Source organism: Macadamia integrifolia, chromosome 13 (assembly GCF_013358625.1).
Source record: "Macadamia integrifolia cultivar HAES 741 chromosome 13, SCU_Mint_v3, whole genome shotgun sequence".
Classification (NCBI taxonomy): Eukaryota; Viridiplantae; Streptophyta; class Magnoliopsida; order Proteales; family Proteaceae; genus Macadamia; species Macadamia integrifolia.
Window position 1 is genome coordinate 13383245 of NC_056569.1, and position 20104 is coordinate 13403348.

General features: G+C 38.8%; 1 protein-coding gene across 1 annotated transcript; it reads right to left on the bottom strand.

Annotated features, from left to right (window-relative positions):
- Nucleotides 1-308: 308 nt before the first annotated feature.
- Nucleotides 309-6873, bottom strand: LOC122059930 (serine hydroxymethyltransferase 3, chloroplastic-like). Its single transcript, XM_042623010.1, is given in 12 exon segments — nt 309-476; nt 575-620; nt 622-659; nt 772-876; nt 2424-2546; nt 2664-2776; nt 2878-2995; nt 3096-3270; nt 3368-3563; nt 4633-4862; nt 6119-6248; nt 6354-6873. Coding segments are annotated over 10 exon segments (1266 nt in total). The 5' UTR covers nt 4832-4862; nt 6119-6248; nt 6354-6873; the 3' UTR covers nt 309-323.
- Between the last annotated feature and the right edge of the window lie 13231 nt (nt 6874-20104).

Here is a 20104-nt window from a genome sequence, read left to right on the forward strand (position 1 = left end):
GCATCAGACCGCATCCATAATCAGTACCTACTCACCTAGAGCCAACACAACACCATACCTATTCACTTTTATTAACTGAACCCTTCAAAACTCAAATGTTTTATTTAGCACTTGCAGTGAACTTTTTATTTCTTTTATCGAATTTTGGGTTCTTAGTTAAGTAGCCACTATTAAATGTTCAAAACTACTAGTGAAATACCAGATCGCACACTAATAAGAATATCACCCTTTCAGAATTCAACTAAAAGAGAAAAATAAGGGGGGAAAACTGCTGTTATTGGGTAAATAGAAGAAACCATGGAAATCATGGATCTATTTGAATATTAAAATGGAAATGCAAATATGGAGAGTAAAACCCAGCATTTTACCATTGGCCTCAAATCAACCAGAACAAGATGATTATCACTTCCACCAGAAACCAGTTTGTACCCATGTTCAATCAATCGACCAGCCAAAGCTTTACAGTTAGATATCACCTGCAATAAGATGAAGCAGATAGATGGAGTTGGATACAAAGGGAAGGAAAATGGACCATTCTTCATTTCTTTTGAACATTGAAAGAGAAGTGACCTACCTGAGCCTGATAAGCTTTGAACTCTGGCGACTGAGCATGCTTCAAACACAGTCAGACCCCCAATTGTGTGGTTATGAGGACCTCCCTACAAAGACGCATATGGAACACAGATCTGACTGAACACAGAAACCATAGGATGGAACACAGATCTAGATCAAATGAGAGATTAAAGAACAAAAGAAAATTCCACAACCAACCTGCAAGCCTGGGAAAACAGCATTGTTGATGGTCGATTCCAAATCAACTCCCAGAACAGGGTCCTTCTTGAAGAAGATCATACCACCTCTAGGACCTCTCAAGGACTGTAATGCATTCGCTTGATTTATCAGGAAAATTAGGAGGCAGTCATAAAGAAGAAGAAAAAGATGGGGGTCTGGAGAAAATAAAAAGTGTCTAGAAAATTGAAACCCATTCTTTGCATCGCGTGCAACGAATTAAAGAAATTGCCATGTTTCTAAGTACTTGCCAGTGGTTTGAAGTTTGAATATCACACATAGGATGACCTAGGGGTGTAAGTTTGGCCCTGACGGCCCAAACCCTGTCTAACCCGGTTATGAGGGTCAACTAGGCCCAGCCTAACCTAGGACTAGGCCCGGCCCAACCCGACCCGATTTTAACCCTGATTTATTATTGTGTTTAGTAATAGTATTCCCCTTCCCTTAGGCCCACATCATGTGTTACACAGGCCACATAATTTGTTACACAAGCTGTCTGCATGATTTCAACCCACATCATGTGTCTGTATGACTTTAACCCACATCATGTGTAACACAAGCAACATACTCTTACCTATTGAGCTAAGACGACCAAACGACCAAATTATTTCCCCCCTTTTCTTTACATCAGTTGTCTTTGTGTCTCCTGTCATGTATTGATATGAACTTTGATATAGTAGCAATCATAAAGAATTGGGCCAAAATTTGGCCTGTCCAATTTCTGGGAGATGTGGTGATGCCAAGCAATTAAAAGGTCTATCTTATAACCAAACTGACAATCTTGCTTGATGCAAATTTATGGATTAGGGGTAAATAAGGGCTGGCAATAGTTTTAAAATCTCCCCACCCCCCTTTGGTAGGTATGGGCTTAACATATGTGATCCTTTGTAGGGAAAAAAAAATGTAGGACGAGTCAGGGTCAACCCGACCCCACCCGGCCCAACCCTGAGCCCGATAGGGTTGGGTTAAGCATGAACCCGGCAGGGTTGGGTTGGGCCTGGGTTGAGTTTTGGGGACCTAGGGTTGGGTTAGGGTTTTAAGAAACCCGGCCCAACCTGGCCCTATTTCACCCCTAGGATGACCCAACTACAAGTTTGTCTAACACCAGATTTTTAAATTGGCCAAAGAATGGAAATATATCAATTACTAGTAAAATACGTAGGATAAATGGTTCGGTTGTTACTTCTACCATAACGTGTTACCTTCTTATTTAATCTCTTGGGCATCAAGAAGCAAAGGAAACCTTTGAGATACTCAATGGCACCCAATTAGAGCAGTGCCAATGTCTATTTTCTGTTTCCTTTTTCACCCATTTGTTTGCTTCAATGAAAAAGTTTAATAATATATCATTAAAGTTGAAAAGTAAAGAGAGCTTAGGATCATATAACGGATAATTGATGGAATTTCATCCACACCTATAAATTATGACTTATGAGAGGGAAAAGACTTTTAATTTCCTAATATGGAGTATGAAGTATCAAAGCACATATTCACAGTGAACTACTGCAATGGAAAAGTAATGTAGTTCTTCAAAAATGCTAACAAGATTCAACAACCAGAAAAACAGAATGCCTGAACACAACATTTAAGTGTGCAAGTCAGTATCTGGCCTTGTATTATGGTTCAACTCATACCTTGTGTGTTGTCGTAGTTACAACATCACAATACTCAAAGGGGTCAGCAACCACAGAAGCAGCAACTAGTCCACTGATGTGAGCCATGTCCATCATAAGAAAAGCACCAACAGCATCTGCTATCTATCAAAGGGTACCAAACAACATTCAGATGGAGAAGTAAAAGGAGAGGTGGGGCCATGAAATCTGGTGACAGATACATACTAATGGATTGAATGCAGAACCACATATTATGCATACCTTTCTCATACGAGGATAATCAAAATCCCGAGGATATGCACTCGCACCAGTAATGATAAGCTTTGGCCGGAAAAGAGTAGCTGTTTTCTCGAGCATCTCATAATCAACAAGACCTATTTACAGATTTAGAAACAAACTTAAAACAACTCATGCCAAACAATCCACACAGAACAGCTAATCCATAATTAGAAAACAAAAGAATGGAAAGCAGCACCTGTAGATTCGTCAAGCCGGTATGGCATGGACTCAAAATAAATTGATGTGCCTGAGACCCGTCTTTTAGCAGTCATGAACCCATGAGACAAGTGCCCCCCATGTGGGAGGTCCAAGCCCTAATCAGTTGCATACACTAATTAGTACAGCTTCAAGCCTGGAAGAAAATGCAATACCACAATTAAAGATTAATGGAAGAGAGGGGGAAAATGGTTCTACCATTATTCGATCATGAGGACTAAGAATTCCAGTGTAAACCTCAAAATTAGCAGGAGAGCCTGATAAAGGTTGAACATTGACACCCCACCTCTTTGGATCTAATTTAAATGTAGCCAAAGCCCTTTCCTGACAGAGCCTCTCCAGCTCATCAATGTACTCATTGCCACCATAGTATCTGTGACACACCCAAGAAAGTGATTAACTGCATGAACATACAAAAGGCACAACAATTCCTACAATGAATGTGCAGTAGTTGATTGCCTATAGTTTACCTTTTACCAGGCAGTCCTTCAGAATATTTGTTTGTTAGGCAAGATCCCACTGCTTCCATTACAGCTTGGGATGTGAAATTTTCTGAAGCAATAAGCTCCAAACTTTTGAATTGCCTTTGCTTTTCCTTATTAATTATTGTGCATACTTCAGGATCTGCTTCACTGAGAGCATAGTCTACAAAAGTACTCCAACTACCTGAGTAACAGATGCACAATTACTTGCATGAGAAGCCGTATCTAAATGTGTCATTCTAGTTATCATTACCTACGCAAAAGCCCATGACTTTCAATTCATTATTCACCTTGAACACAAATTATGTCCTTCTCTGCACGATGGTAGGTAAGAAGAGACTCATTTAAGGCATCCAGACAGCATCCACTGATTAACATATTTTCAACTTGTTTGAGAAAGGCAAGTGTCAGAAGTTCATATTGTGCCAAGGTTTTGGGACAAATCTCCCAACACCATATGATCTTGCAGTTGGTAAGGCAATGCTGCATTTTTGTTAGGAAGTGAAGCAGGATACTGGTGTGAATCACAAGATGTCATTAAAATGCTATCAGCTTTTTTTTTTGGGTGGGGGGGGGGGTGGTTGGGGTTTGATTTCCCTCCTCTAGAGGTTTGGGGGCTCTAGAGTTTCTATGAGGCTGAAGACAGAAACACTTTGGAAGCTAAACAAGGAGAGGAAATTATAGGTCAGTCCCTACTTTCAGCCATTGGCCATCTAAGGCTCTGACAAAGGACCCTTTTTTCTTCTTTTTTTTTTTTTTTTGGAGTCTGCTTATTCATTCCAAGGTGTTCTTTGTCTTGGGTACCACTATTATGCAAAGATGCAGCATATCATATCATCTATCAATGTTAAAAGAAGGTTTCTCCAGATCCAATAATTTCACAAATGTCAAGCTTTATGAGGTTTATGTTGGATTTGCAGATGATGAAATACCAAGTGTGATCCTATCACATGAATGGTACAAAGGGAAAGGGGGACAGAAGGAAGGAAAAACTATAGTTGTTTACTTGTTTATGGGTAGAATGACATAAGATCTTGTCTATGTCTATGTAACAAGAATACAAAGCTTGATAGCAATATTTCCAACATAAAATTAAAACCAAACAACCCCCCCCACACACACACACACAAAAAAAAAAAAAAAATACTAGTAGAGGAGCAAAAGGTTATCAGCATGTTAACTATGCAACAGGAAAACCAGTCATATTAGACCATGTAACCATCCATGCGAAACTGAGGATGATGAAATCTTACCCCGAGTATGGGGCACAGGGACAGACGGATCAGAGGAGGGCTTCCCAGTCACCAAGCTTCCTTCAATACAGGAAGATTTACAAGGCCTGGAAGAATTGAATCTAACTTGGCATGGAAATCCACCCCCAGTAGACACCTTGGTCGAAGACAAATAGCCGTTACTCCAAGAGAGCTGGTGAACAGTACCAGTTGCATGCATCCTCACTTCTTATGGAGAGAGAGAATTAGAACTGTAACAAAGGACAGGAGAAGAACAAATTTAAGGGACTATATGGTAACGATTCTATTTCAAATTAGTATTTCTGAGGCTGAAGTTTTGTAGTAGGTTTGAATTACTTCTGTTAAGAACTTAAGATGCATTCCATACATGTATTTTTTTTTATTTTTTTTTTGCCATGCAACATTTCCATTACTTGTACATTTGGGAGCACAATTTTAGCCACATAAGAAAATTTGTTGAATGGTTCAACCAAGCATGTGGACACAGAATAAAAGTCCATATTTAAAAAAATCTCAATGATTACAAAAAAAAAATTAAATTAAATTAAATTAAATTAAAAAAAAAATTCTATGGGCTGGTCCGCGTCTGGCATTAGATCCAATCTCTAACTGAAGGAGGAAAGCTACAACTGAATTCATTGTTCAAATAGTGATCATATTCATAATCTTCATATTCCCTCATAAAAAGGGGCGCCCGGTGCACAAGGCTCCCACATGGGCGAGGTCCGGAGCCGAGAACTACAATATCCCATGCTTTAATCATATGATAACTTTCAAACCTTAATATAATAATAAACTCAACCTAACTACAAAACACTGAGAAAAATAATATATATTCAGAGAAAATATCCCATCCTTTGATCATATGATAACTTACAAAGCAAGAACTTCTGGCACTTAAACTCAAAATTTTGATGGAAATAAGACCAAGGAAATATTAAAACTATACTAAAAGAAATCTGAAACAACATCAAACTCAAAACAAATAATGGAGTAACAAGAAGGAACAAGATCTTAACGTTGAAAATAGCACTCAATCTGCAGCAAATGCCAATATTATATCCTCGCAGAAAATCATAAGATGTGCAATTATTCTTATACAAATTAAAAGGAATATATAAAGTCATACCCAGTGCACAAGGCTCTCGCTACAGCCGAGGCCTGTGAGGGGCATTATGTAGCAGTCTCACCCTCCTGCTTCGTAGGAGAGGCTGTTTCTAAAAATTAAAAGGAATATATCTCATTCCTAAATAGAGGGAAAAAAATTTGTAGCCTAAAGACCGTGCACACCGCAGGTTGAAATTGAGAGAATGTCCAACATATAAAGCAGCAAAAGTCATTTTCAATTTTCAAAGCTTGAAGGTTTTAGCGATCGCCTGGAGTTCTCTTCTCCATAAAATTTCCCGAAAATCTACAACTTTTCATTCATTTGTCCAGAAATTTGTTTCCTTTTCGTTTTCAACTAAAAATGTTGCAGAGCATATACCTGGAGTACCAAAGAGAGAGCTTGAATGTTGCAGAGATGGAGCTCGAAGGTGGCAGAGGTCTCAAAACGGCTTTTGGGGTCTCAAATACAAGCTTGAAGGTTATCGAGATCGGCTGCAAGAAGAGAGAGACTTTGGGGTTTCAAAATACCGAAACCCAAATCGATTTAAGGTTAGATGAAAAGAGAAGAAAAGAGGCTACAAAAGGAGAAATAATATAAATTGACAAGTTGTTACCTAGGTGCTCGTTGCAGTCCCTAAAGCCGGCGAAATGAGCAACAAGCAGCGATAGTGCTGATTGCAGCACCGTGAACTTTCACGAGAGAGAGAAGCAGAGGCGACGTGAGCAGCCACAAGTGTTGCAGCGGTTAATTTCGAGCGATTGCAATTGAGGTTTGAGGACGATGAGGGCAGAGTCGTAGACCTTTGAGCCTTACTTTGTGTGCCTATAAATCTGCTTCTCCCTTAACACCTAGCGGAAGAGTTAAAAGCCTCAAGCGCCGATTACGCCCAAGCGAAGAGCTGAAGCTAAAACCCTACAAGAGTCACGGACATGGCAAGTGCGTTATTGCCTTACACAGCCGTGGAAATCTGTGGAAATCTTCTAGACTGTAATATAAATGAAAAGATCTCTCTAAAAGGTGCGGCTCTCGTAGTCTCGTTATTCTTGTACTCCCTCTCTTTCCAAGTACGCAGAACCTGACATCAAATCCCCCGCTTTTCAAGTACTATTATCAATCTTTCCAAACAAAATCAAGTAACGTAAAACGTTTCAACGCTATCCAACATCAAAAGGATAAATATACAAAAGAGTAAAGTCGAACGTCCAGGTTGCGGTTCCAGACACCCGATCCAGATATTGATCCAGGTGTTTTTAAACCTTGGGCTTAGGTGCCAACCTGCGTGCTACGTGTAGCACATTTTTATTTTCTAATCTTTTTCGGTGGAAAATTTTTTATTTTCTAATCGAGAAAAGGTTGAGAAACCCTCCACCCTGCGAATATTATTCGAAAAAAATCATAAGTCTTTCCTACCATTAAGCATATTAGGCCAAACAAGGAACAAAGGCGGCTTTATGCCTCTATCACTTAACTTTAAATATATGCACAAGTGATGACCCTTTGGCTTAAATATGGGCTTCACAATCCCAGTCCTAGAGATTTAAAAAAAAAAACACTATAAAAACGTATTACACAATAAATGAATGTCATCAACTAAAGTTCTAGAAGCCCAATCCAGGGCTGTAGCAAATCTATTTAGATAGGAAATGAGACCAAGAGAGTCTGAACAACATCGGATCTCACAAAGGGACTGACCATGTGCTAGGGAAACACCATCCCATAAGGCTTCAGCTTCCATCGAACACGCAAAGAAGCTCCTACCAACTTTGCATTTAGCTGCAACAAAACTTCCTCTACAATCATGGATAACAGTACCCTTGCCACCACAGTTAGAGTTAGCAAACCAAGCTCCATTAGAATGCTCAACAAAGTAATCATAATCTAAAGAAGGCTGAAATAAACAAAGAGTAAGAAGATTAGCATGGTTAGCATACTGATTCCTATAACTACTTAAGCCACCCTCCTTAGAAAGATGGTAGAATTCTTGGATCACATGTATCAAAGAAGGATCAATATCCTTGAATATAACATTCGAGCTCTCTTAATCCACCAGATCAATGTTACCCACTGCAATATTGCATCCTCATTGTTATTTGAGCTGGGTCTTGACCTGGTTCTTACATGGGTCACCCCACATGGGGCAAGTCTAGACCCGCTAGGATTTCTATACAGATCTCTATGAATAAGAGGTCTAGCCACAACAAAGAACAACTTTTGACATAATCTCAAAAGTCCTGTCTCTCCCAATTATGAGTGTGTCTCTGAGGATCTCCATTACTATCCTTGGACTTGGAGGGTGGAACTTTGCCTCGCGAGATTGCCGCAAAGCTTGCATCATCTGATTCGTGCGTATCGACAGGTAGGGGAATCAGATCTTCTTCATTGCGTGGAACTATATCAAGGTAATCCTAGATCCCCTTATGCTTTCTATTCTACACTCAGGAATAGCGAAATAAATGGATGAATATAAATATTGTTGTACCATATCAATCATAGTACTTCCCTGCAAGTTAATGGTATTTATTCTAAATAGAGAAGCAAACCAACAAGCTAATGCAAATTCACATTGGAAAAAAAAAAAGCATGAAGAGTTGTCTCTTCAACTGGACTGCACAAAGAACACATGGGCTAGGAGAAATATGTTTACGGAACAACCAATAATTTCAACCAATAATTTATAGCTATAGCATTAGATCAACTTTTCCAAAGGAACAACTTTATTTAGGAAACAATTTTAATTTCCAAAGGTGTTTCCAGAAAAGGTTTTGAGAGGAATCTAATCCTGTAGAAAAGGCAAGTTGATTACAAAGAAAAGCTAAAAAATATACAATTTTCATCAAAAATAAACCATTCAAAGAGGCCTTCTAAAACCTAGAATCAACCTTAGAGTTGCATCCAAGAGGATTATTAAGAATTGCATGAGCTTCTAAAATAGAAAAGGAATCATACATCAACTTATGCTTCCAACTAACTGATGTAGGATCTATCAAGTCAGAGATAAGAGATAGATTATTTTCAGGTGCACTAGATATTTTACTATTGCTCAAATAAGGGATCCAAGCATCCAAGTAAATTTTTGTTGTTGCACCATCACCTATTTTCCGACATATTCCTTTTAACAATAGTTTACGCCTTTTAAGTAAGCTATGCCAAGCCCAAGAACAAGAGCATTTGAGGGGCTTCAAGGAAAGAGACATGAGGAAAGTAATTACCCTAGGAACACTGACCCAAAGGTCATCCTCATTATTAAGAATACGCCAAGAATGGCTAGCAAGTAAAGCAAAATTGAAACTCCGAAAGTCCCTAAAATCAAGGCCCCCATCTTTCTTAATTTTACACAAATGATCCCATCCAATCCAATATACAGTCCTAGCACTCTCATCTTGTAACTAGAGAGGACTAGTCATGAGAGAAATAAAGTGGATCTATAGTCTTACAGTAGACCCCAATCCCTTCCTTTCTACTTTCTCACACCAATCATCTCCCTTCACTAGAGAGAAGGATCCTTGCCCAAAGAGAGGTATGAAGGAAGGGGTGAGGTGTATAAATGCAAACCTAAAATAAAGAAGAAACTAATAAAAATCATAAACAAGTAATCACACAATGCAAGGATTTATGAGATTAAGCAATAGTACCTACATCCCGGGAAGATGAGATTTGCATCATGATCAATAGAGAATAGGGTTACAACAGCTTATCTTCACACTTCTCTCATAATTCAATGAATGAACAAACCATCAATATAAATTTATAGTTAAACCTAAATAGGCATACATTACCAAATATTGTAATAATGGGTTTTATGGGTTTTAGAGAAAGTGTTAGTTACCAAAAGGACCCTAAGGGGTTTAATGGTCTTTATAATTCTCTAGAACATTCTCTCCATTGTTATAAATAAAGAGGGCTGGTGTCATATTCGATACAAGTCATTACCCCATTCAACATGGTATCAGAGCCTTAAGATCCAAAACCCTAAGGGCTCTCCCTCTTCTCCATCTATTTGCCTCTTTCTCATTTCCTCTCTCTCTCCCAGCCCCTCCTTCATCTGCGCCTCCCTCCATCTCTCTTCATCTGCTTCTCTCTCATGGTGGGAGCTTCTTAAACCACCAAGAGGATTTTAAGCCTCCACCCATCCTTCCCTTGGGCTCTCAGACTCTCTTCTACAATGATCTGAGAGACTTAAAACCTTTTTTTCATCACTTTTTCAGGGTTTTCTCCTTGAGAACGTTTTTTCATTGTCGGGATATTTTTTTCCCCACTCAATGCTCCGATCGTCTTGATGTTTGTTGCGATTGAGTGCCTCTTATCCTTGTGGTGGTATGTACCGACCACTTTTTTGTTTGAGATCTATATTCTAGAGCTATCTCCAAAATTGTTTTATCAGGGTTTTACCTTTTATCGATTTTTAGGTTTTCTAACTTTTTCTGGTTATTTTGGTGCTTTCTCTATCTCCGGCTAGTGTCTCTTCTATTTGCACAGCCCCTTTGAGTAGCAACCATGTCTACCATCTCATCTGCTTTTACTGGCGGAGACACCACGGCTTTTCCTACCTTTCCTCCTTGTGCTATCAAGCTTGATGGCACAAATTACCTTATGTGATCATGCTCAGTTTGGATCTCCATTAAGTCCTATGGCTATTATAGGTACCTCACTGGAACGACAAAGCATCCAACCACCAGTACTGAGATTGACAAGTGGTAGTGTGCCAACTCTCTGGTTATGGCCTTTTTTATCAACTCAATGTTGCCACAGCTTTCGCATAGCTATCTCCTTCTTGACTCTGTTACGAAGATCTGGAAGTCTGTCTAGGATATCTATTCCTGGGCAGGAATGATGCTCAAGTCTTTGAGCTTTGCCAGAAGGTTCGTGATTTAAGGCAGAGAGGGCTCACCCTATCACAATACTATTATGAGTTGTTGTCACTATGAACTGAGTTAGATTTCTATGAGGAGTATACTCCTTCCACCGCTGAAGATGTCACTAAGTTTCAAAAGTGAGAGGATAAAATCAGTGTCTATGACTTTTTGGCCGGTCTGAATGTGGAGTTTGATCAGTTGTGGTCCCAGGTTTTGAGTCGTGACCCCTTTCCTACCTTGGATCAAGCCTATGTTGTGATCCAACTTGAGGACAGTTGGCATACCACTATGCTTCCACAACAAGCTGCCACTCCTACTGAGAGATCTGCACTTATTTCTGGCATCAATCCTTTAGTGCAGCCCCACAGTCTGGTGGCTCATTTACTAGGACTCCAGTAAAGTGCGATTACTGTGGGAAGGAGCATCATACCATGGAGCACTGGTAGAAGCTTCATGATCGTCCTACTGATACATCTGGAAAAGGGAGATGGAAGGGTTGTGCCGGTATTTTTGGGCAGGTCACCCATACGAGATCCCTAACTTTGACTCTACTTTTAGCTCCTCAGTAGCTTCACTATCATTTGATGACCTTACTACCCTCTGACGCCTTCTAACACATCCAGACTCTCCTGCACCTACCACTGCGAGCTCTGCTCATTCCACCTCTTCTAGATCAAGTATCTCCTTTTGTGGCCATACTATGTCTATCCCTTCTAACCCTTAGATTATAAACTCTGGGGCTTCTAATCATATAATAGGCTACTTGTCTCTTTTTTCACAGTACACTACTTGTCCTAGTAATGGTAAGGTCAAATTGGCTAATAGGACTTATTCTACTATTCTGGGGAAGGGATTTGTTGGTTGTATCCCCTCTTTATCCTTTTCTACCATATCGCCTGTTCCTTATTTTTTCACTAACCTTTTGTCCATTAGTAGTCTTACTTCTAGTCTTAATTGCAAAGTCACCTTTTTCCCGTCTCATTGTGTATTTCAGGATCTGGTGACAGGGGCAATGATTGGCTCTGACAGGGTATGTAGTGGTTTGTAGCTGCTTGATGATGACTTGACATTGGTCTCTGGTTAGACTCTTCAGACATCTTCTATGTCACCTCCCATCTTTGAGTTACTATAGTGGCATTGTCGGTTTGGACATCCTCCTTTGGGAACTTTAGCTAGAGTTTTTCCTTCCTTTAAAAATTATAATTTGAATCAATTTTTTTGTGAGGCATGTGTTTTGGCCAAACAAACTCGAATCACTTATTCTGTTTATGGAAATAAAAGTGCCACTTCTTTTTCATTGATACATTCTGATATGTGGGGTCCATCCTGCTATGTTTCTGTCAATGGTTATCGGTGGTTTCTATTTTTTATTGATTGCCATTCTCAAACTACTTGGCTTTATATGATGCAAACCAAGGGCGAAACCTTCCATTACTTTCAACAGTTTCACTACATGGTTCAGACTCAGTTTGGTGTGACTATTAAGATCCTTCGAAGCGACAATGGTCGAAAATACTTTGAAGGGTCCTTTCAAGCTTACCTTTTTAATCATGGGATGATTCATCAAACTAGTTGTGTGGATACACCAGCTCAGAATGGGGTTGCTGAGGGAAAGAATCGCTACCTTTGTGAGGTAGCACGTTCTCTTATGTTTGAGATGCATGTTACTCCTCAATACTGGAGCGACGCAATTCTCACTACTACCTTTCTTATCAAACTAATGCCTTCTCGGGTCCATACCTTCCTCTCCCCTCTGGATCTTTTCCAAGGTTTTGTTGCTTTTCCTATTCATCCTAAGGTATTCGGTAGTGTTTGTTATGCTCACGATCATCATCCTCATGGAAAGTTTGATACTCATGGTTTTCAATGCATTTTTCTGGGGTATGCTCCTACTCAGAAAGGCTATCGGTGTTTTCATCCTCCTACTTAGCATTGGTTTGTGACTATAGATGTTGTATTTCATGAATCTGTGTCATACTACACTGCAACACCTCTTTAGGGGGAGTCTCCTTCCATTGTGAAAGATGTGCCGTGGTCTCTTGAAATTGTTATCCCTGTTGCTATCTCGTTTCAGAGGTAGAGTGACACTCCTACTTCTCCTACTACGCCTTGGCCAGAGATATATGTGTATAGCTATAGAGAACAGACTCAGACCACTACACATCCAACATCCATCCTACCATGCCAGTCGTCTCCTCTCAAGCCTGATTTTGTCCCCTTCGACCCTGGTAATTCTCCTTCTTCTTTTGTTTATCAGTCTCTTGAATTACCTATTGTTATTCGTAAAGGCATTAGGTCTTGTTCTTTACATCCTATTGCTAAAACTATTTCTTATGACTCACTCTCTCCTTCCTACCATAGTTTTGTGTCTTCTCTTTCCTCTGTGTCCATTCCTCATACTTGGCAGGAAGCAAGTGCAGACTCACAATGGCAGGTAGCTATGGTTGAAGAGATGCAGGATCTAAAGGAGAATGACACATGGGATCTGGTGTGTCTTCCCTCATAAAAGAAGATAGTTGGGTGTAAATGGGTCTTCACAGTAAATCAAAAGGCCGATGGTATAGTGGATCGGCATAAGGCCAGACTTGTTGCCAAAGGCTTCACGCAGACTTATGGGATTGACAACCAGGAGACTTTTGCTTCAGTTGCTAAGAAGAACACAATTTGTGTTATCTTGGCTTGTGCCACCAACTTAGATTGGGAACTTCAGCGGTTAGATGTGAACAATGCCTTGAGGAGAAAGTGTATATGGACATTCTCATGTGTTCACTTGCTCCAAAACCTAAGGGAAGGTATGCAAGCTGAAGTATGCTCTATATGGGCTGAAGCAATCTCCTTGTGCTTGGTTTGGATGTTTCCATAAGGATATGGTTGCTACAGGTTACTCTCAAAGTAATGCCAACCACTCTATTCATTAAGAAATCTGGTGGGAAGATTGCTATCATAATACTCTATGTAGATGATATTGTTGTTACTGGTGATGATCTGGCAGAAATCTCTCGCCTCAAAAGATACTTGAGTGAGGAATTCGAGATCAAAGACCTAGGACAACTTCATTAATTCCTTGGTATTGAAGTTGCTAGGTCTTCTCGTGGGATCCACTTGTCTTAGCAGAAGTATGTGCTTGATCTTCTCTCTGAGACAGACATGCTGGGGTGTAAGCCGGGACACTCCTATTGAAGCTAATGGTCACCTGAGTAGCAAGGGAGGTGATCCGGTAGATAAGGGGAGATATCAAAGATTAGTGGGGTGGTTGATCTATCTCTCTCATACATGCCCTGACATAGCATTTTTCGTCAGCCTGGTTAGTCAGTACATGCATGATCCCTACTTAACTCACATGGAAGTTGTATTGTATATTCTTTGGTACTTGAAATCTACCCTAGGTCGTGGCATCCTTTTTTCTCCTCATGATCACCTTAGGGTGGAGGCCTTCATAGATACAGATTGGGTAGGTTCCCCTGATGATCGTAGGTCTACTATTGGTTATTGTACATTTGTTAGTGGTAACCGTGTTACATGACATAGCAAGAAGCAAGTCGTGGTTACCCGTTCAAATGCTGAAGCAGAGTTCCATGCTATGGTATATGGTAATTGTGAGCTCTTATGGCTTCATGGTCTTCTCACTGATTTGGTTGTTCCTGCTACCCTTCCTATAAAGCTCTTTTGTGATAGCAAATCTGCCATTAGTATTGCTCACAACCCTATCTAGCATGATCAAACCAAGCATGTGGAGATCGATCGACACTTCATGAAAAAGAAGCTAGATATGGGCCTTATCACTGTGCCTTTTATTCTCAGTAATGAACAACTGACTGATGTAGTTATTAAAGGTCTTAGTAGTAAGATGTTTCATCCTATTATCTACAAGTTAGGCATATGTGATATCTAAGCACCAACTTGAGGGGGAGTGTTGTAATAATGGATTTTATGGGTTTTAGGGAAAATGTCAGTTACCAAACGGACCCTAAGGGGCTTAATAGTTTTTGTAATTCTCTAGAACCTTCTCTCCATTATTATAAATAAAGAGGTATGGTGTCATATTAGACACAAGTCATTACCCCATTCAACACCAAAATACCCATGTAGCCCTAAAAAAACAATTCCGTAGGGACTCATGCCTTGGACCCCCATGGATAAATTTATAGCTAAACCTATGTGTAGCACAATTACCTACCCTTCATCAATACCAATCCAGGAATACAAAATAGGCTAAGGATCGAATAGGTATGATACCAAACCGATCAGACCTAATTCCTCAAATTATACTCCTATAATCTCTCATGTCTTGATGTTTCATATATATTTTATTTAAAAATTATTTGAAAAAAAAAAACCTATGGCTCGCCTTAATCGAGTTTACTCAGTTGACTCACAGGTTTTCAAAAGGACGAGTAAGTCAGAAAAACTTGATTTTCCAACTATGGCTAAAATGAGAAGAAAAAAAAGGGGAGAGGGTTCTATAAAAGGCAATGTGATTTTTGTACTAGTGTACAGAGTAATGTGAGCACACATAGAAGCATCAACAACATTGGGATTTTTGCCTTTCATATGGGGCAGGGAGGTCATTTTGCCATCTCATGTCTCTTAGTACATGGGGCCACACAACCTTTTACAATTCTTTTTTCCCAAAAAAAAAAATTAAAATGATGGAAATTGTATACCATATAACAAGAATATCAATGATATAGATTTATTTTTTCCCTCTATTTTTGTGTTGATTTATGATGAAATGTACACAATTAGCATAAATTGTTAATATATATAATTTTTTTTAGTAAAAATATGTGAATATATTTAATCTATCATTGTTGGATATTTATGTGTGTCCATCAAATACATTTTAATAAAGATTGATTTTATTAATTTATGTCATTATTTTATGTGCGATGGCTACCCTAGGTATGATTGTAACTAGTTCACAACTAGGGATAGAATTAGGCATTTTATTCTTACAGCTGAGAGGCCCTTACCATTGCAATTGTTGTTTATTTGTGGTGTACCAAAGGTTGATGCCTACACTAGCTACATATCATTACACTCGGTATTCAGTGTTGCATTGTAGATGGAAGAAATGCTCAATAAGGTATCCACTTCCTAAAGGGGAGAACATCTTGAGAGAGTTGTCTAATTATGATTGAAGGAAAATTCTGATATCGGTAATTGTTTACAAAGTGTTTTAAAATATTATTATAATAATATAATTATATATCAAAATTATTTTAGAAATAGTTTATATCCAATCACCGGTTGAGACTCTCTAATATTACTTGTTCGACGGACCAAGGATTTTGGCAGTGTGTATTTTCCATACCAGTAAGTCTATTATGTGATGTTATAAAGTGGAAGGACTAAAAATGTTATAAAATTTGTATCATTTTGGGAGGAGTACTAGTTATATCTACTCAAGATGTGTTTATTGATAAATATCTTTAATTGAGATTTGTTGATATTTTTCATTAGACATTTGTGGTGGATTTTTCATTAGGACCATACATTTTCCTAATATTAGCAGTTGATTGTTACACGATTCGATTTGTCAATTGTAAATAGAGATGGTTGATTATTAATAAAATTTATTAATTATTGATATTTTGTTAATTAATAAAATAATTATTTGTTGTTATTCCTAAGAAATATTCATATTTTTTGTTCACCAGTATTCATAAATACTATTCATTACTATTTCCAAGTACTATTCATCACTATTCATACTGTTCATATAAGTAAAGGATTACGTAGAAGAAGAAGAAAGTCTTTCGCTCAACCCTACATCTTTAATTTAAGAAAAATAGGGAGAGGAAAAGAATAAAATAATAATAAAAATGGCTCACTTCTCATTCGAACTCTTTCCTTTCCTTGTGCTCATGTTTTGGAGTCAAATTTTCGACATCGATTAATTTGCATTGTATGCAATTGATGAAGAAAATGACCAAAAAAATGGAGGAATAAAGGAAGAAAACATGGCACCCGCCAATGATGGGCACCCCAAATGAGAAATTGTGGTTTCATGATTGGGTAAGGTATCTAGGTGTAACCCTTTCCCTCGCCTATAAATAGGAAAGAAAGTTTGAGAGTTTCATCCCTCTCCTCTCCGTTAGTTATTCTTTTGAATTATTTTTTCTTTTAAAAGTGTTTGAGATGAGTTGTAATAGTTTCAACAGGGATAGAGTATTTGTCTCTCTTCAATTCATATTGGCAAAAGTTCTCAGAAACGTAAGTCGCATCTTTCAGTTGCTATGTTGAGGAAAAGCTATATTTCTAAGGAGGTGTTATGCTTGTGATACTAATAAGCTAATTATTTCTCTTAGTCCCATTTGATGGATTTATCGTTTTGTGAAATCTCAATTTGTGCAAATGGATTGATATTGTACTCCAATATGATTAGAGAAAATAAAATTTTCTGCATACTTTTGCACCGCGCTCCGATCAATGCCAACGAAATGGTATCAAAGTGGTCTATTGCAGAATTGAGTTTCTAGTAAAATAATTTTTTAGTAGCTATAATTGTAATTATATTGATTTAAAATCATATTTTAGTTTTGATTTCAGGTTATTTATTTCATTGTTGATATGTCTCTCTAATAGATATCATATGAATTATTCACATGAATAGTATCATGTGAGTCCATGTATAAAGTCCACATCTTATGTATTTATTGATACGTTGTAACATATTGTGTTTCTATGTATTAAAACATCAGATATGTCAATGAAAGCACGCATATCTACAAATTGATTTTTTTATATTGGATGTGATCCCTTGACGTATTTAGTAAGAGAGTGATATAATTATTTGTCTCTCATAATCAAGGATACTAAAGTGAATCATAATGGTTATGCTATCATAAGATGATAAATACATAAGATGTATGATCATAAAATGTTAAGACCCACAAATTGTGAAAGCAAGTGTGAAACTTTTAAATGGAAATGATTCTATGGCCTTCTATCAGCGGTGAGTATGAGAACCTCTTTAATGACCTCTTGTAGAACTCCCAAAGATTAATACTTGAGTTTAGATTAGAGTAATTCACATCCACCTCACATCTTATTAGAGGTGGACACAACAGGTTGGAGAACTTTGCCAAAGTAGGGTGATTTTCTGCAGAATGTGATCCATCTTGGGTGAATAGGTATGCACTTGGTTTGAGTGTATGTCAGCCGAAAGAAATGAAAATGACACTTAAATGGCTGAAATTATCGAAGGTTAATTACCTCACAAAAGGAAATAACGAACAACATAGTCCTTCCAATCAAAATGTGCACAATAAATTCCCAAAGGCTAAGTTGTGTATGTTAACGATTGAAAAACTGCAATTCACATTTATGGCTATGAGGGAAGCCGAAAATGTGTAGCATTGTTGAATATTGTTGCATTTATACTCAACTTTTGTTCAGTGGTCATTTTTCTAGTAAATTAATACACTTGTATGTACTTGTAGTGTTACACTCGTGCCTTAATCAGGTCAAATTTGAACTTTTGTAATAGGTCTCATGCCAGATGTCATTAGCACCAATGACTTCTGGATTGTGGCAGTCTATTGTCGCGAAGGAAGGGATGAACCTACTTGCCAATGTATTTATTGCCTGAAGGGCTGGAAGAGATTCAAACCTTCCAAGCCTAAGAGATAAGTGACCTAACACCTCCCCACTTGAATCCCATCATGTACTAGAATTGGTCGGGAAGACCTTGTAAACTTCTCTAGGGAACCCCTTAGTGATTGAAAAAGGTGTGTAAAATACTATAAAGTGTAACACTAGGAGGACCATGGAAAACAACCCACTGTCACCTCCATCCAGTGGTGCTTTCTATACTGAAATAGCTCAAATCATGTGCATCCCGTTACATGTATTGTGGCCAACTCTAACCAACCTCCCACACTAAATGGATCCTTTGCCATGACTTGCACGCCTAGTGAGTCTAAGGTGATGGGCCCCGTGACCTGACCATCAGCTTAACCTGGTTCAGTCCTGAACAAGTGCCTAGGCAAACAAGCCCCAAGGCCATTCTCTGTGTAAGGGAGAAAATGATCTCATTCTCTCATTTCTCAACTAAACTCAATTTGGGAGAGGGAGAGAAAAGAGGAAAAGGAAAAGGAGAAGGAGAAGAATGAGAAGCTCTCGGCTACACAAGTGTTGTCGGTTGCCATCGAAGGCAAGTGCATACTTTCCCAACTCCCATTCCTTCCTATTTTTGGTTTGGGTTGTTGACAAAATCATGGATCTCTGGGTTGGAGGGGTATGCCTCGGTCCCGATGACTTCCGATAGTTGGGATGGTGTGCATTGCACTCCCCCGTGTGTTTTTCGAGCTCAAAGTGAGCTACTGGAGCTCCCGAGACATTTTGACCAAATTGGGAGGTTAAGGTTTTGATCTTTCATTCTCTGTATCTCCCAAACATCTCAGAGGAATCGTAAATGGTTTGGTTTAAATGAGAGGTGGGAAGAACCCCCACAATCTCTAGGAGAAAATGTTGCCGATCAAGCCCGCGCTGGCAAACCCCCATGAAGTTACTAAACTTCTGGGGAGGTCACTAGCAGGATACCCACCAGTAGGATAGTGTCCTTTTGGTGACCTAATTCCAGTGACTTTTGACACCTTAATTAGCCTCCATCTAAGACATCGGCTGCACACAGTGTCCATCCAATGACCTTTTTTTCCAGTGGGGTTTTTGAATTGTCAAATTTGACTATTAGACACTTTTTTTGAGAAACCTTGTGGGACCCCATAGTTGTTTTCAACACGTGTTAAAGTTCGTTACCTTTTTACCTGAGATAGAGACAATCACAATTCGGAGAGGCCTAGCGGGGTTTAAATCGGGTATCCAACTTTAGAAATTTCACCTGTCAGTCGACAAAGTGAGTGGTGGTTTGACTTTCTTTTGGAGTGCATTAACATTATAGAACTTCGTGCATGCCATAGCAATCATATTTGGATAATTTAATTGCTTGTATGATATATGTGAACTGTATCACATGTTTCATTGAATTTGAACTGTATATGTCATATTGATTGTGTGACGAGATCCGGTGTGGCCAACGTGGATTCCGATACTATGATTGCCTTGTGGATGATTACATCATGCATTCGGTGCACATTAGACTTAGCTACTGGCTATGGATGCAAAGTGTGGGCGATGGTAATTCCGGTACCATGTATGCCATTGTCATACTTAAAAATGAGCGCATGGTGTGGCCGATAGTAATTTTAGTACTGCATATCCCATACTAGAATGTATGTATACTAGATAGGCTTAGATATAGATGCGATGTGGCTGATGGTGATTATGGTATCGTATTCCATACTTCCTGTATCTTTATGGAAGGCATGTAGCATATTTTGGTTAGGTTTCATTCCCTATGCTATAACCCCTTGCCAATAGGGGTAAGATGTTGGATAACCTAACTGTAGTATGTTCGATGAACCCTTCCGGAATGCCACTTCCAAGGTACAATGTGATTGTTTCCAGAGGTAGAAACTAGCCCAACATCGCCGATGGTAATTTCGAT